This window comes from Arachis hypogaea, chromosome 12 (assembly GCF_003086295.3).
Source record: "Arachis hypogaea cultivar Tifrunner chromosome 12, arahy.Tifrunner.gnm2.J5K5, whole genome shotgun sequence".
Classification (NCBI taxonomy): Eukaryota; Viridiplantae; Streptophyta; class Magnoliopsida; order Fabales; family Fabaceae; genus Arachis; species Arachis hypogaea.
Window position 1 is genome coordinate 25,432,547 of NC_092047.1, and position 17,334 is coordinate 25,449,880.

General features: G+C 39.1%; 1 protein-coding gene and 1 non-coding gene across 2 annotated transcripts; one reads left to right on the forward strand and one right to left on the reverse strand.

The window, feature by feature from the left end:
• Positions 1-1,426: 1,426 nt before the first annotated feature.
• On the reverse strand, positions 1,427-1,813 carry LOC140176673 (uncharacterized mitochondrial protein AtMg00810-like). The gene has a single exon (XM_072208208.1). The coding sequence runs from the start codon at positions 1,811-1,813 to the stop codon at positions 1,427-1,429; it is 387 nt and encodes a 128-aa protein (XP_072064309.1).
• Positions 1,814-11,994: 10,181 nt separating this feature from the next.
• LOC112731658 (small nucleolar RNA R71) lies at positions 11,995-12,102 on the forward strand. The gene has a single exon (XR_003167427.1). It is a non-coding gene; the product is annotated as a small nucleolar RNA R71 (small nucleolar RNA).
• The last annotated feature ends 5,232 nt before the right edge of the window (positions 12,103-17,334 follow it).

Genomic DNA, 17,334 nt, shown 5'->3' on the forward strand with positions numbered 1-17,334 from the left:
AGGATCAGCAGTGCAGCAAGTCCAACAAGTCGGACACAACAGCTCCAGCCGCCATCAGCCAGCCGGACACGCCATCTCCGACCAGCATAGAAGATCTCGTCCGAGATCGACCTACAGTTTCAGGTAACCCTCGGAACACCCCCTACTCTCCTCATCTAAAAATTTTGTAATAAAATTTTAGTTATTTCTAATTTAATTCTTCTCAAATTTTATATTTTAGATGTCTCTTATTTAAAAAAAACAACTTTATAATTTTTTTATGTTTAATTAAGGATTGAAAATAAAAATAGAAATATTTAGTAATAATTTTTATATGTATTCTTATATATTAAATTTATCTATAATTTTCTTCTAAATAACTTAATCCTTATATTTATTAAACAAATATAAGCGTATAGAGTAATAAAATGATGTGTATAATAATATACGTAAAATGCTTAAATTCGAACAATGCATATCATAAAAAATATTGGCATCCTTATAAAATAATGAAAATATATAAAAATATATCATAAAATAATTAATTATCAATTTTTTGTAAAAAAAATTTGGTCCTCAAATAGTCTACTATGCCCCTTGGTTATCTCACAATAAGGTCCAAATAGTTACCACAATTTTTTGTGGTAAGGATACTAATATTTGAATATTAGAAAGAATTTCAAATTGAAATTGTTCAACATCTACAATATTTTTTATTTTAAAATTGTACTATATACTTTATTTAAGTATACTTATTGAATTGAACAATTTTATAGAAATCTGTGGAACTATAATTTTTTGCGGAGAGTGGAGATGGAGCTGAAAGAGTTTTCAATGAAACAAAGAGCTGAAATGAATTGTTGATTTATCATTGAGTAATTGGATGTGTTACAATAGATGAGGTAATTCTGCTATATATAGCAAGCTACCATAAAATTCTGTTGAAACAGAAAACAGAATAACAGAATTGAAAATAAGCTAGGCTTGACTATCACTTAACAACTGTGTCTTAATCTTCTTGATCTTGATCTATTATGTTACAAACTCTATCTCTATTACCCTTCCTCAAACTCATGGCAATTTTGGAAATAACCTTGAGTTTGAAATGAAACTTCTCAAAAGTAGAAGCTGATAAGGCTTCCGTGAAAATGTCAGCAACCTGTTCTATAGAGGGTATGTACACAACCTTCAATTGATTCTAATTAACCTTCTCATGGACAAAATGTAGATCCAAGTCAAAGTATTTTGTCCTGCTATGAAGAACAGGATTTTCAGCAAGCAACACAGCACTAATGTTGTCACAGAAAAGAGTGGGGGTTCCAGAGATTGAAATGCACAGTTCCTACAATAAATTTTGTAGCCAGATGATTTCAGAGTCTGCGGCAGCTAATCCGCGATATTCAGCTTCTGTGCTAGACCGGCTCACTGAAGATTGTTTCTTGCTGGACTATGAAACAAGATTTGATCCCAAATAGATTCCATATCCACAAGTAGATCTTCGGTCATCAATATCTAACCCCCAATCCGAATCTGTAAAACTAAATAGCCTTAAATCAGTAGAGGCATGAAATAATAGACCTTGATCAATAGTGCCAGTTAAGTATCGCAAAATTCTCTTTACACATTTCCAGTGTGTAAGAAGCGGGAATTGCATATACTGGATAACCTTATTTACCAAAAAGGAAATCTCAGGCCTAAGAGTTGCATATTGCAATGATCCTACTATAGATCTATATAGATATGGATTGTCAAATTCATCATCTCCCTGACCTGAGAGTTTTAAATTTGTGACCATAGGAGTAGGAACTCCTTTGGAGTTTAGCATGTTATCCATTTTTAACAGGGAGTGAATATATTTTGATTGAGACAAATGGAAAGAATCTTAGGATAATTTAGTAGCTTCTATCCTTAAGAAGTAGCTAAATTCTCCAAGATCCTTTAAAGAGAAGGCATTGTTTAATTGAGTAATGGTGGTTTGAATGACATTGTGATCATTACCAGTAATAAGAAGATCATCAACATAAACTAAAATGTAAAAAATAATGTTACCAGAGGATTTAAAAAATAAGGAAGGATCTGACCTTGTTTTATAGAAACCAAAAGTAGCAAGAGTTGAGGTCAATTTTAGAAACCAAGCTTGAGGAGCTTGTTTAAGACCATAGATGAACTTATTTAACTTACATACATATAAAGAATCACCTTGCTGAAAGCCTGGTGGCTGAGACATGTAGACAAGTTCCTTAAGATCCCATTCAAAAAGGCATTATTGAAGTCCAGCTGCCTAATTGTCCAATAAAAACTCAGGACCAAAGAGAGCACCACCCGAATTGTAGAAGGTTTAATCACAAGAGCAAATTTCTGATCATAATTGATTCCTTCAAGTTGATGATTACCTTTGGCCACCAAACGAGCCTTATACTTAATGATTTGGCCATTGGAATGTCTTTTGATGGCAAAAATCCAACGACAGCCAATAACTTTGTCTGTTGTTGTTGAATTGACTAGTGTCCATGTATTAGTCTTGTATAAGGCTTATAATTCTTCCAACATAGCATTCTTTCAGTGTTTTGATTTTAGGGCAGCAGCAACAAATGAGGGTATATTATTAACAAGATCACATGAGGTGGAGAGTGAGGCAGTAAGGGCTTTCGATTTAAATATGCCAGACTTAGATCTAGTTTGCATAGGGTGAGTGTTAGAAGAAATTCTGGTAGGAGGGGAGTTTCCAAATTGAATGATAGTATTATTGATTGGGATGTTGTGAGGATGCAGAGATTGGTATGGCTAAGCTGATTTAACTTGTGATGTTGGAAGGGGAGTTGTTCACACCCTGGGTCGAGCTATCAGACCTGAGATGATTAGCGACAAAGCGACCGACCTCTTCAGGTCAGGCTACCCGACCTCTTCTCAAAAAGGTCAGCCAAATCGACAGGAAAGCCAAATAAAGGGCCCAAATAGAGGAACACGACCCAAATCCAAAGGCAGTCCAAAGCCTAAAGAGATAAAGGCGGTTCCCATGAAAATAAACTGACCCCACCCAAAGATAAGATAAGATAAGATAACTGGTGCATGAAATTGTGATCATCAAAAATGGCGCCAAAGGACTTGGAGCTCTCAAATGTGAATCACACTTTGTCACAATTCCGCACAACTAACCAGCAAGTGCACTGGGTCGTCCAAGTAATAAACTTTACGTGAGTAAGGGTCGATCCCATGGAGATTGTCGGCTTGAAGCAAGCTATGGTCATTTTGTAAATCTCAGTCAGGCAGATTCAAATGGTTATGGAGTTTAAGGTGATGAAAATAAACATAAAATAAAGATAGAGATACTTATGTAATTCATAGGTGGATTTCAGATAAGCGTATGAAGATGCTTTGTTCCCCTTGAACCTCTGCTTTCCTATTGCCTTCTTCCAATCATTCATACTCCTTTCCATGGAAAGCTTTATGTTGGGCATCACCGTTGTCAATGGCTACATCCCGTCCTCTCAGTGAAAATGGTCCTGATGCTCTGTCACAACATCGGCTAATCAGCTGTCGGTTCCCGATCATGTCGGAATAGGATCCATTGATCCTTTTGCATCTGTCACACGCCCCACAATCACGAGTTTGAAGCTCGTCACAGTCATCCCTTCCCAGATCCTACTCGGAATACCACAGTCAAGGTTTAGACTTTCCAGATCTCAGGAATGGCCACCAATAATTCTAGCCTATACCACGAAGGTTCCAATCTTAGATTAGAAACCCAAGAGAAACGCACTCAAGCCATTGCTAGTAGAACAGAGGTGGTTGTCAGGCACATGTTCATAGGTGAGAATGATGATGAGTGTCACAGATCATCACATTCATCAAGTTGAAGAACGAATGAATATCTTGGAGAAGAAATAGACTTGAGTTGAATAGAAAAACAATAGTACTTTGTATTAATTCATGAAGAACAGCAGAGCTCCACACCTTAATCTATGGTGTGTAGAAACTCCACTGTTGAAAATACATAAGAACAAGGTTCAGGCATGGCCGTGAGGCCAGCCTCCCAAAACGTGATCAAGTGTATGAAAAGTATGAATAAAAGATGAAAATACAATAGCAAAGGGTCCTATTTATAGAAAACTAGTAGCCTAGGGTTACAGAAATAGGTAATTAATGCATAAATCTTCTTCCGGGCCCACTTGGTGTGTGCTTGGGCTGAGCGTTGAAGCATTTTTGTGTAGAGACTTTTCTTGGAGTTAAACGCCAGCTTTTGTGCCAGTTTGGGCGTTTAACTCCAACTTTTGTGCCAGTTTTGGAGTTAAACGCCAGAATTCTTGAGCTGACTTGGAACGCCTGTTTGGGCCATCAAATCTCGGGAAAAGTATGAACTATTATATATTTCTGGAAATCCCAGGATGTTTACTTTTCAACGCAATTGAAAGCGCGCCAATTAAGTATCTGTAGCTCCAGAAAATCCACTTTGAGAGCAGGGAGGTCAGAATCCAACAGCATCTGCAGTCCTTTTTCAGCCTCTGAATCAGATTTTCGCTCAAGTCCCTCAATTTCAGCCAGAAAATACCTGAAATCACAGAAAAACACACAAACTCATAGTAAAGTCCAGAAGAGTGATTTTTATTTAAAAACTAATAAAAATATAATAAAAACTAACTAAAATATACTAAAAACATACTAAAAGTAATGCCAAAAAGCGTATAAATCATCCACTCATCACAACACCAAACTTAAATTGTTGCTTGTCCCCAAGCAACTGAAAATCAAATAGAATAAAAATAAGAGAATATACAATGAATTCCAAAAACATCTATGAAGATCAGTATTAATTAGATGAGCGGGGCTTTTAGCTTTTTGCTTCTGAACAGTTTTGGCATCTCACTTTATCCTTTGAAGTTCACAATGATTGGCATCTATAGGAACTCAGAATCCAGATAGTGTTATTGATTCTCCTAGTTAAGTATGTTGATTCTTGAACACAGCTACTTTATGAGTCTTGCCCGTGGCCCTAAGCACTTTGTTTTCCAGTATTACCACCGGATACATAAATGCCACAGACACATAACTGGGTGAACCTTTTCAGATTGTGACTCAGCTTTGCTAGAGTCCCCAATTAGAGATGTCCAGGGTTCTTAAGCACACTCTTCTTTTTGCTTTGGACCTCGACTTTAACCGCTCAGTCTCAAGTTTTCACTTGACACCTTCACGCCACAAGCACATGGTTAGGGACAGCTTGGTTTAGCCGCTTAGGCCAGGATTTTATTCCTGTGGGCTCTCCTATCCACTGATGCTCAAAGCCTTGAATCCTTTTTATCACCCTTGCCTTTTGGTTTAAAGGGGTATTGGCTTTTTCTGCTTGTTTTTCTTTTTTTTTCTTTTCTCTCTTTTTTTTTTTGCCCTTCTCTTTTTTCTTTTTTCTGCAAGCTTTTCACTGCTTTTTCTTGCTTCAAGAATCAATTTTATGATTTTTCAGATCATCAGATAACATTTCTCCTTTTCCCATCATTCTTTCAAGAGCCAACAATTTTAACATTCATAAACAATCAAATTCAAAAATATGCATTGTTCAAGCATTCATTCAGAAAAATAATAGTATTGCCACCACATCAAAATAATTAAACTGTTTTAAAATTTGAAATTCATGCACTTCTTTATCTTTTTCAATTAAAAATATTTTTCATTTAAGAAAGGTGATGGATTCATTTTCATAGCTTTAAGGCATAGACACTTAGACACTAATGATCATGTAATAAAGACACAAACATAAATAACATAAGCATAAAAATTCCAAAAACAGGAAAATAAAGAACAAGGAAGTTAAAGAACGGGTCCACCTTAGTGATGGCGGCTTATTCTTCCTCTTGAAGATCTTATGGAGTGCTTGAGCTCATCAATGTCTCTTCCTTGCCTTTGTTACTCCTCTCTTATGGTTCTTTGATCTTCTCTAATTTCATGGAGGAGGATGGAATGCTCTTGGTGCTCCACCCTTAGTTGTCCCATGTTGGAACTTAATTCTCCTAGGGAGGTGTTGATTTGCTCCCAATAGTTTTGTGGAGGAAAATGCATCCCTTGAGGCATCTCAGGGATTTCATGATGAGGAGTTTCCACATGCTCTTGGTGAGGTTCTCTCACTTGCTCCATTCTTTTCTTAGTGATGGGTTTGTCCTCATCAATGAGAATGTCTCCCTCTATGTCAATTCCAACCGAATTGCAAAGGTGACAAATGAGATGAGGGAAAGCTAACCTTGCCAAAGGAGAGGACTTGTCCGCCACTTTGTAGAGTTCTTGGGATATAACCTCATGAACTTCCACTTCCTCTCCAATCATGATGCTATGTATCATGATAGCCCGGTCTATAGTAGCTTCGGACCGGTTGCTTGATGCACGGAAAACTTGTCTCTTAACAAATTTCCTTCGGCAAGTGTACCAAATTTTTCGTCAAGTAAAAACTCACAATAGAGTGAGGTCGAATCCCACAGGGATTGATTGATCAAGCAACTTTAATTAAAGGAATGTTCTAGTTGAGCGAATCCAGAATTTGAGTTGAGAATTGCAGAAAATAGTATGGCGGGAAGGTAAATGGTAGAAAAAGTAAATGCTAGAATTAAAGAACTAAAAATAAATGACTGAAAGTAAAATGCAGAATTGTAAATGGGAATGGGGGAATTGCTCATAAGAGTAAATAACAAAAATTAAAGAGAATGGGTAAGATCAGAAATGGGGAGTTCATTGGGCTTGGGAGATGTTGCATTCTCCGGATCAATTTCATTTTCATCTCTTCCTCAATCAATGCACTCATTGATCTCCTTGGTAATCTTAAGTGATCGAATTACAATTTCTTGTAATTCAATCTCTCAAATTTTGATCAATAGCCAATTCCTTGGTCAATTGCTCATGAGAAGAGATGAAGTATAGTCACTGATTATACCACATGCATTTCCCAAATCAAGTGTTGAGAAGATTATAGTCACATATCCATCCAAACCCAATTTGGTCCAGCATGAGAAAGCATTTCTAGCATGATCTTTTCATTCCTCTTTCAAGGTTCAGAAGAGATCCAAGTATGAATAGCTTCTTTTCCAAGATAACTACCCAATTGGATGAAGATCGAAAGCTTTCAAGTAAAATCAAGAGAAAAGATAGAAGAAGAATAATGAAAACTAGTATTGATCCATCAAATTACAACAGAGCTCCCTAACCCAATGAAAGGGGTTTAGTTGTTCATAGCTTTGGAAAATGAAAACAAAGATGGAGAATACATGATGAAACTAGAAGTGTAGAGTAAATACAGAGAGTGGTTCTATGCCTAGAGGCTCCCTATAATTTCCAACTCTTCTTTTAATTCAAAGCTACTCCTATATATACTACTCTTCTGATCTTCTAGTTGGCTCTTCAAGTCTTGGGTATGGGCCTTTAGATTTTGAGTTTGAAGCAGTTATCTTCTTCATTGGCTTTAGTTTTACTTGCAGAGAGAAAGTGTGAAGTGGACAGAGACTTTAGCTCAGGACGTTAGTGGTGTTAACGTTTAAGTGGAAATGTGGGTTCGAGAACGTTAGTGACAATCACCTTTTTCACTAACGTTCCTCACCAAAGTAAGAGCCACGTTAACTCTAACGTTAGTGGCACAAACGTTGTTACTAACGTTGCCTCTTTGTCCTTCGCACACATTATTGGGACTTACCTTTCCCAATAACGTTGAGAAGTCTCCTCCTTCCCTACGTTAGAGTCCACGTTAACTTAGTTAACATGGCTCCTTAACGTAGGCTTGCCAACCTTCGAGAACGTTAGTGACACTTACCTTTGTCACTAACGTTCCAATGTGCCCCTAGCTCCCACGTTAGAGTCCACGTTAACTAGGTTAACGTGGCCTTTAACGTGGCTGTGCTAGCCATCTCCAACGTTAGTGACAAAGGTGAATGTCACTAACGTTGGCTCATCATCTCTCCTCCTCACGTTAGCTTTCACGTTAACTAAGTTAACATGGGAGTTAACGTGGCTCATTGTGGCTTGTGTGGGCTCCTTCCAACGTTAGTGACAATGTTAGGTGTCACTAACGTTGGCGATCACCTTCCTTCTTCACGTTAGCTTCCACGTTAACTAGGTTAACGTCGGAGTTAACGTGGCTTATTGGGGCTTGTGTGGGTTAATCCCAACGTTAGTGACAATGTTTGGTCTCACTAACGTTGTCGATCACCTACTTTCTTCACGTTAGCTTCCACGTTAACTAGGTTAACGTGGAAGTTAACGTGGCTTATTGTGACTTGGCCAACGTTAGTGACAAAGTTGAATGTCACTAACGTTGGCTTCCCCTTTACTTCTTAACGTTAGAGGCCACGTTAACTAAGTTAACGTGGCTCTAAACGTGGCCACTTATGAGCTTGGTCCAACGTTAGTGACAAAGGTAAGTGTCACTAACATTGGCTCCATTTCCTTTCCTCCACATTAGAGTTCACGTTAACTTAGTTAACGTGACTCTTAACGTGGGCAATGATGGCTTCGAGAGCGTTATTGGTGATTACTTTTCTCATTAACTTTGCAAGTTACTCCCATTCCACGTTAGGAGTTACGTTAATTAGATTAACGTGGCTGCTAACGTGGTTCTTCCTTGCTTCCTTTGTCCTGAAATCAAGCAAAAGAGTGCATCAAAGTTCTAGTCCAAGTCATGGGAAATACAACATCCAATTTGTCATTAAATTCATGCAAAATCCTCATGAAATCATGTAAAGTACACAATGTATGCTTGAATCAAGATGTAAGTGAATATCTATCCAAAACTAGCTTATTTTCTAAGGAAATGCATGAAACTACCCTAAAACCAATAAAAAAAGGTCAGTGAAACTGGCCAAAATGCCCTGGCATCATTGCTAGTTGGAATGATTGAGCGTTGGATGAACTCCAACCATCCCCTAGCCATGGGCTTGAGGTCATGCCTTCTTAGTTGAACCGGCTTCCCTCTTGAATCTCTCTTCCATTGAGCGCCCTCTTCACAGATGTCCATGAGGACTTGGTCCAACCTTTGATCAAAGTTGACCATTCTAGTGTATGGGTGTGCATCTCCTTGCATCATGGGCAAGTTGAATGCCAACCTTACATTTTCCGGACTAAAATCTAAGTATTTCCCTTGGACCATTGTAAGCCAATTCTTAGGGTCCGGGTTCACACTTTGATCATGGTTCTTGGTGATCCATGCATTGGCATAGAACTCTTGAACCATTAAGATTCCGACTTGTTGAATGGGGTTGGTGAGAACTTCCCAACCTCTTCTTCGGATCTCATGTCGGATCTCCGGATATTCGCCCTTTTTGAGCTTAAAAGGGACCTCGGGGATCACCTTCTTCTTGGCCACAACTTCATAGAAGTGGTCTTGATGCACCCTTGAGAGGAATTTCTCCATCTCCCATGACTCGGAGGTGGAAGCTTTTGCCTTCCCTTTCCTCTTTCTAGAGGTTTCTCCGGCCTTTGGTGCCATAAATGGTTATGGAAAAACAAAAAGCCTTAGCTTTTACCATACCAAACTTAGAAGGTTGCTCGTCCTCGAGCAAAAGAAGAAAGAAGAGAGTAGAAGAAGAAGAAATAGAGGAGATGGAGTGGGCTTTGTGTTTCGGCCAAGGGGGAGAAGTGGTGTTTAGGGTGTGTGAAAATGAAAGAGTGAAGATGGGTTTATATAGGAGTGAGAGGGGTGTGTATGGTTTGGCCATAGAGGGTGGGTTTGGGAGGGAAAGTGGTTTGAATTTGAATGGTGAGGTAGGTGGGGTTTTATGAAGGATGGATGTGAGTGGTGAAGAGAATGGTAGGATTTGATAGGTGAGGGGTTTTGGGGGAAAAGGGATTAAGGTGATTGGTGAATGGGTGAAGAAGAGAGAGAGTGGTGGGATAGGTGGGGATTCTGTAGGGTCCAAAGATCCTGAGGTGTCAAGGATATCTCATCCCTGCACCAAGTGGCGTGCAAAACGCCCCTTTCTGCCAATCCTGGCGTTAAACGCCAGGCTGCTGCCCATTTCTGGCGTTTAACGCCAGCTTTTTGCCCATTCCTGGCGTTAAACGCCAGTCTGGTTCCCTTTTCTGGCGTTAAACGCCCAGAATGGTGCCAGACTGGGCGTTTAACGGCCGTTCTGCTACCCTTACTGGCGTTTAAACGCCAGTAGGTTTCTCCTCCAGGGTGTTCTGTTTTTCATTCTATTTTTCCTTCTGTTTTTGCTTTATCAATTGTTTTTGTGACTTCACATGATCATCAACCTACAGAAAACATAAAATAACAAAAGAAAATAGAAATTTAACATAGATAAGTAAAAATTGGGTTGCCTCCCAACAAGCGCTTCTTTAATGTCAATAGATTGACAGTGGCTCTCATGGAGCCTCACAGATGTTCAGAGCAATGTTGGAACCTCCCAACACCAAACTTAGAGTTTGAATCTGGGGGTTCAACACCAAACTTAAAGTTTGGTTGTGGCCTCCCAACACCAAACTTAGAGTTTTACTGTGGGGGCTCTGTTTGACTCTGTATTGAGAGAAGCTCTTCGTGCTTCCTCTCCATGGTGACAGAGGGATATCCTTGAGCTTTAAACACAAGGGAGTCTCCATTCACTTGAATGATCAATTCTCCTCTGTCAACATCAATCACAGCTTTTGCTGTGGCTAGGAAGGGTCTGTCAAGGATGATGGATTCATCCATACACTTCCCAGTCTCTAGGACTATGAAATCAGCAGGGATGTAATGGTCTTCAACCTTCACCAAGACATCCTCTACAAGTCCATAAGCCTGTTTCTTTGAATTGCCTGCCATCTCTAGTGAGATTCTTGCAGCTTGTACCTCAATGATCCCTAGCTTCTCCATTACAGAGAGAGGCATAAGGTTTATGCTTGACCCTAGGTCACACAGAGCCTTCTCAAAGGTCATGGTGCCTACGGTACAAGGGATTGAGAACTTTCCAGGGTCCTGTCTCTTTTGAGGTAATCTCTGCCTAGTCAAGTCATCCAGTTCTTTGATGAGCAGTAGAGGTTCATTCTCCCAAGTCTCATTACCAAATAACTTGTCATTTAGCTTCATGATTACTCCAAGGTACTTAGCAACTTGCTCTTCAGTGACATCTTCATCCTCTTCAGAGGAAGAATACTCATCAGAGCTCATGAATGGCAAAAGTAAATTTAATGGAATCTCTATGGTCTCAGAATGAGCCTCAGATTCCCATGCTTCCTCAGTGGGCATACATTGAGGTCTTCCTCAATGGGAATCACTGCCTCTTCCTCCTCTCCATGTTCGGCCATGTGAGATGTGGTTATGGCCTTGCACTCTCTTTTTGGATTCTCTTCTGTATTGCTTGGGAGAGTGCTAGGAGGGAGTTCAGTAATTTTCTTACTCAGCTGACCCAATTGTGCCTCCAAATTTCTAATGGAGGACCTTGTTTCAGTCATGAAACTTTGAGTGGTTTTGATTAGATCAGAGACAATGGTTGTTAAGTCAGAGGGGTTTTGCTTAGAATTCTCTGTCTGTTGCTGAGAAGATGATGGAAAAGGCTTGCTATTGCTAAACCTGTTTCTTCCACCATTATTGTTGTTGAAATCTTGTTGAGGTCTCTATTGATCCTTCCATGAGAGATTTTGATGATTTCTCCATGAAGGATTATAGGTGTTTCCATAGGATTCTCTCATGTAATTCACCTCTTCCATTGCTGGGTTCTCAAGATCATAAGCTTCTTCTTCAGAGGAAGCTTCCTTAGTACTGCCGATTGCTGCTTGCATTTCAGACAGACTCTGAGAAATCATATTGACTTGTTGGGTCAATATTTTATTCTGAGCCAATATGGCATTCAGAGTATCACTCTCAAGAACTCCCTTCTTCTGAGTTGTCCCATTATTCACAGGATTCCTTTCAGAAGTGTACATGAATTAGTTATTTGCAACCATTTCAATGAGTTCATGAGCTTCTGCAGGCGTCCTCTTCAGATGAAGAGATCCTCCAGCAGAGCTATCCAATGACATCTTAGATAGTTTAGACAGACCATCATAGAAGATTCCTATGATGCTCCATTCTGAAAGCATGTTAGAAGGGCACCTTCTGATCAATTGCTTGTATCTCTCCGAAGCTTCATAGAGGGATTCTCCTTCCTTCTGTCTGAAGGTTTGGACTTCCACTCTAAGCTTGCTCAATTTTTGAGGTGGAAAGAACTTTTCCAAGAAGGCGTTAACTAGCTTTTCCCAAGAGTTCAGGCTTTCTTTAGGTTGTGAATCCAACCATGTCCTAGCTCTGTCTCTTACAGCAAAAGGAAAAAGCATGAGTCTATAGACTTCAGGGTCAACCCCGTTGGTCTTGACAGTGTCACAGATTTGCAAGAATTCAGCTAAGAACTAATGAGGATCTTCCAATGGAAGTCCATGAAACTTGCAATTCTGTTGCATTAGAGAAACTAATTGAGGCTTAAGCTCAAAGTTGTTTGCTCCAATGGCAGGGATTGAGATGCTTCTCCCATAGAAGTCGAGAGTAGGTGCAGTAAAGTCACCAAGCACCTTCCTTGCATTGTTGGCATTATTGTTTTCGGCTGCCATGGTTTCTTCTTCCTTGAAAAGCTCTGTTAGGCCCTCTAAAGAGAATTGTTCTTTAGCTTCTCTTAGCTTTCTCTTCAAGGTCCTTTCAGGTTCAGGATCAGCTTGAACAAGTATGCCTTTATCTTTATTCCTGCTCATATGAAAGAGAAGAGAACAAGAAAGTAGGGAATCCTCTATGTCACAGTATAGAGATTCCTTGAGGTGTTAGAGGAAAAGAAGAATAGAAGGAGGAGGTAGATGGAAGAGAATTCGAACATATAAAGAAGGAGGGAGTTTGAATTGTACCTTGAGGAGGAGTGTTAGTCCTTTAAATAGAAGGATGTGAGAAGAGGGGAAGAATTTTCGAAAATTAAAGTAAAAGATTTTGAAATAATTAAAAGAAATTTTGAAAATTTGATTAAGATTTTTGAAAATTAAGATTAGGAAAGAAATTAAGTGATTTTTGAAAAGAGATTTTGAAATCAGAAATTAAAAAGATATGATTGAAAATTAATTTTGAAAAAGGGTGTGATTGAAAAGATATGATTGAGAAGATATGATTGAAAATCAAATTAAAAAGAGAAAGTTTTGAAACTAAAGTTGATTACTTGACTAACAAGAAATTAGAAGATATGATTCTAAAATTTAAAATTTGATCCTTTCTTAATAGGCAAGTAACAACTTGAAAATTTTTGAAGTAAATCTTGAATTGAAGCAAGGATTTTTGAAAATAGTAAAAATAAATATAAAATGGAAAGAAATTGATTTTGAAAGAGATATGATTGAAAAGATATGATTTGAAAAAGATTTGATTTTGAAAAATTATGAAAACTTAAAAAAAATGTGAATTAAAAAAAAATCTTTCCTCTAGTGTCATCCTAGCGTTAAACGCCCAGAATGGTGCCCATTCTGGTGTTTAATGCCCAAATCTCTACCTTTTTGGGCGTTAAACGCCCAGCCAGGTACCCTGGTTGGCGTTTAAACGCCAGTTTTCCTTTTTCACTGGGCGTTTTGAACGCCCAACTTTTTCTGTTTGATTCCTCTGCTGAATGTTCTGAATCTTCAATTTTCTGTATTATTGACTTGAAAAGACATAGTTTTTAAAAAATATTTTTGAATTTTTGATGATGGGAATCAATAAAAAATGCAACTAAGATCAAATAAACAATGCATGCAAGACACCAAACTTAAAAGTTTGTATACTAAGGACTATAACAATGTAAAAATACATGTAAGAAACAACAAAACATACAAAACAAGAGAATTTTAAGATCAAAGCAATGAAATCATCAAGAACAACTTGAAGATCAATGAAGAACATAATGCATATATTCGAAAAATGCAAGAAGAATAAAAAAATGCAATTGACACCAAACTTAAAAATTGATACTAGACTCAAACAAGAAACATAAAATATTTTTTATTTTTATGACTTTATAAAAATTTTTTGTGATTTTCGAAACTTATATGGAAAAGAAAATAAAGAGATTCAAAACTTTTAATAAGAATTCCAGGAATCATGCAATGTTAGTCTAAAGCTTCAGTCTAAAAAGATTAGACATGTTTGGCCAAGCTTCAGCAGGACATTACATTCAATAGCTAAATTGATGAGAATCAATCAGCTTTTGTGATGATAAGAACATCACCTTGAAACTCTAGAATTCATTCTTAAAAATTCTGAAGAAAAAAAATACCTAAGCTAAGCAACAAGGTGAACCGTCAGTTGTCCAAACTCGAACAATCCCCGGTAATGGCGCCAAAAACTTGGTATGCGAAATTGTGATCATCAACAATGGCGCCAAAGGACTTGGAGCTCTCAAACGTGAATCACACTTTGTCACAATTCCGCACAACTAACCAGCAAGTGCACTGGGTCGTCCAAGTAATAAACCTTACGTGAGTAAGGGTCGATCCCACGGAGATTGTCGGCTTGAAGCAAGCTATGGTCATTTTGTAAATCTCAGTCAGGCGGATTCAAATGGTTATGGAGTTTAAGGTGATGAAAATAAACATAAAATAAAGATAGAGATACTTATGTAATTCATTGGTGGATTTCAGATAAGCGTATGAAGATGCTTTGTTCCCCTTGAACCTCTGCTTTCCTATTGCCTTCTTCCAATCATTCATACTCCTTTCCATGGAAAGCTTTATGTTGGGCATCACCGTTGTCAATGGCTACATCCCGTCCTCTCATTGAAAATGGTCCTGATGCTCTGTCACAACATCGGCTAATCAGCTGTCGGTTCCCGATCATGTCGGAATAGGATCCATTGATCCTTTTGCGTCCGTCACACGCCCCACAATCGCGAGTTTGAAGCTCGTCACAGTCATCCCTTCCCAGATCCTACTCGGAATACCACAGACAAGGTTTAGACTTTCCGGATCTCAGGAATGGCCGCCAATAATTCTAGCCTATACCACGAAGGTTCCAATCTTAGATTAGAAACCCAAGAGATACGCACTCAAGCCATTGCTAGTAGAACAGAGGTGGTTGTCAGGCACATATTCATAGGTGAGAATAATGATGAGTGTCACGGATCATCACATTCATCAAGTTGAAGAATGAATGAATATCTTGGAGAAGAAATAGACTTGAGTTGAATAGAAAAATATAGTACTTTGTATTAATTCATGAAGAACAGCAGAGCTCCACACCTTAATCTATGGTGTGTAGAAACTCCACCGTTGAAGATACATAAGAACAAGGTTCAGGCATGGCCGTGAGGCCAGCCTCCCAAAACTTGATCAAGTGTATGAAAAATATGAGTAAAAGATGAAAATACAATAGCAAAGGGTCCTATTTATAAAAAACTAGTAGCCTAGGGTTACAGAAATAGGTAATTAATGCATAAATCTTCTTCCGGGCCCACTTGGTGTGTGCTTGGGCTGAGTGTTGAAGCATTTTCGTGTAGAGACTTTTCTTGGAGTTAAACACCAGCTTTTGTGCCAGTTTTGGAGTTAAACGCCAGAATTCTTGAGCTGAATTGGAACGCCTGTTTGGGCCATCAAATCTCGGGCAAAGTATAGACTATTACACATTGCTTTAAAGCCCAGGATGTCTACTTTCCAACGCAATTGAGAGCGTGCCAATTGGGCTTTTGTAGCTCTAGAAAATCCACTTTGAGTGCAGGGAGGTCAGAATCCAATAGCATCTGCAGTCCTTCTTCAGCCTCTGAATCAGATTTTCACTCAGGTCCCTCAATTTCAGCCAGAAAATACCTGAAATCACAGAAAAATACACAAACTCATAGTAAAGTCCAGAAGAGTGATTTTTATTTAAAAGCTAATAAAAATATAATAAAAACTAACTAAAATATACTAAAAACATACTAAAAACAATGCCAAAAAGCGTATAAATTATCCGCTCATCAATAACTAACTTATCTTATCTGAAAGGTCAACCCACACTACTATAAATACACTGGAGCACCCAAGTATAACTCATACTCTAATTCTATAATAAACCTGCTTAATACCCGTGCTAACTTAAGCATCGGAGTCTCTTGCAGGTACCTCCCCCCCACCCTCCGGTGACCAAGGATCAGATGTCAGCCAACAAGTCAGACACAACAGCTCCGGCCGCCACCAGCCAGCCGGACACATCATCTCCGACCAGTACAGAAGATCTCATCCGAGATCGACCTACAGTTTCAGGTAACCCTCGGAACATTGGCGCTGTTGCCAGGGAACCTGGAAGTCATCTCATCACCATGGCGGACGAACAAGATAACGACCACAACTCAGATTTAGAGGACAGAACGCCGCACAAAAACATGGGTGCCACACCAAAGGACACTCTGGAATTTAACGGAGACAAAAACTCATCACATCCGGGAGTAATAGAAGCACTTCAAGATCGCCTAAAGCAACTCGAAAAAGAAAGCCAATGCCAGCAAGAAGTCGGCAAGGATCTACAAAGAGAGGTAAGGCGACGTCGAGAATTAGAAGATAAACTTCTACAACTTGAAGCCGATCTCAAAGCAAAGACTACCCGGACAACCCCTGAAGACAACTCTCGCAAAGATCAGGATCCATTCACTAGGGAAATCATGAAGACTAAAATCCCTAAAGACTTCAAACTTCTGGATATGACTTTATATGATGGCACTACAGTTCCCAACCATCACCTCAGCAACTTCAGAAGCAGAATGTACCTCACCGACGCCTTAGACGCCGTTCGCTGCAAAGCTTTTCCAACGACTCTCACGAAGACAGCAATTAGATGGTTCGACAACCTACCTCCAAAGTCCATCTCCAACTTTGACGACCTGGCCAAAATATTCCTGGCCAGATTCTCCATCCAAAAAGACAAGGCTAAGCACGCCCCCAGTCTACTAGGTATCAAGCAAGGAGATCGGAAAAGTCTCCGCAACTACATGGAAAGATTCAACAAAATGTGCCTAGACATACAAAGCTTACCAACAGAGGCCGCCGTCATGGGCCTCATCAACGGCCTACGAGAAGGACCCTTCAGCCAATCTATATCAAAGAAATATCCCACATCCCTAGATGAGGTACAAGAGCGGGTAGAGAAGTACATCAACATGGAAGAAAATTCTCGACTTGGAGAAGCCTCGAAATCCGGTTTCACCTACCAAGATAAAGATAAAGAATCCAAGAAGAAGGAAGATCGAATGGGCAAAAAAATCAAAAAGTATCATAATTACACCCCTCTTCGGGTCTCCCTTGTGGATATTTACAAAGAAGTCTGTAACACAGAAAAGATACCCCCAGCTCGACCACTCAAAGGCAAAAAAGGAGGAGAAAATTGGAACGAATACTGTGAGTATCATCGGGTCTGAGGACATTCCACCAACGAGTGCTTCGACTTAAAAAACATCATAGAAAAGT

Excerpts from the sequence above, each read along its gene's own strand:
- LOC140176673 (XM_072208208.1), bottom strand. The coding sequence starts at position 1,813 with ATGGATAACATGCTAAACTCCAAAGGAGTTCCTACTCCTATGGTCACA.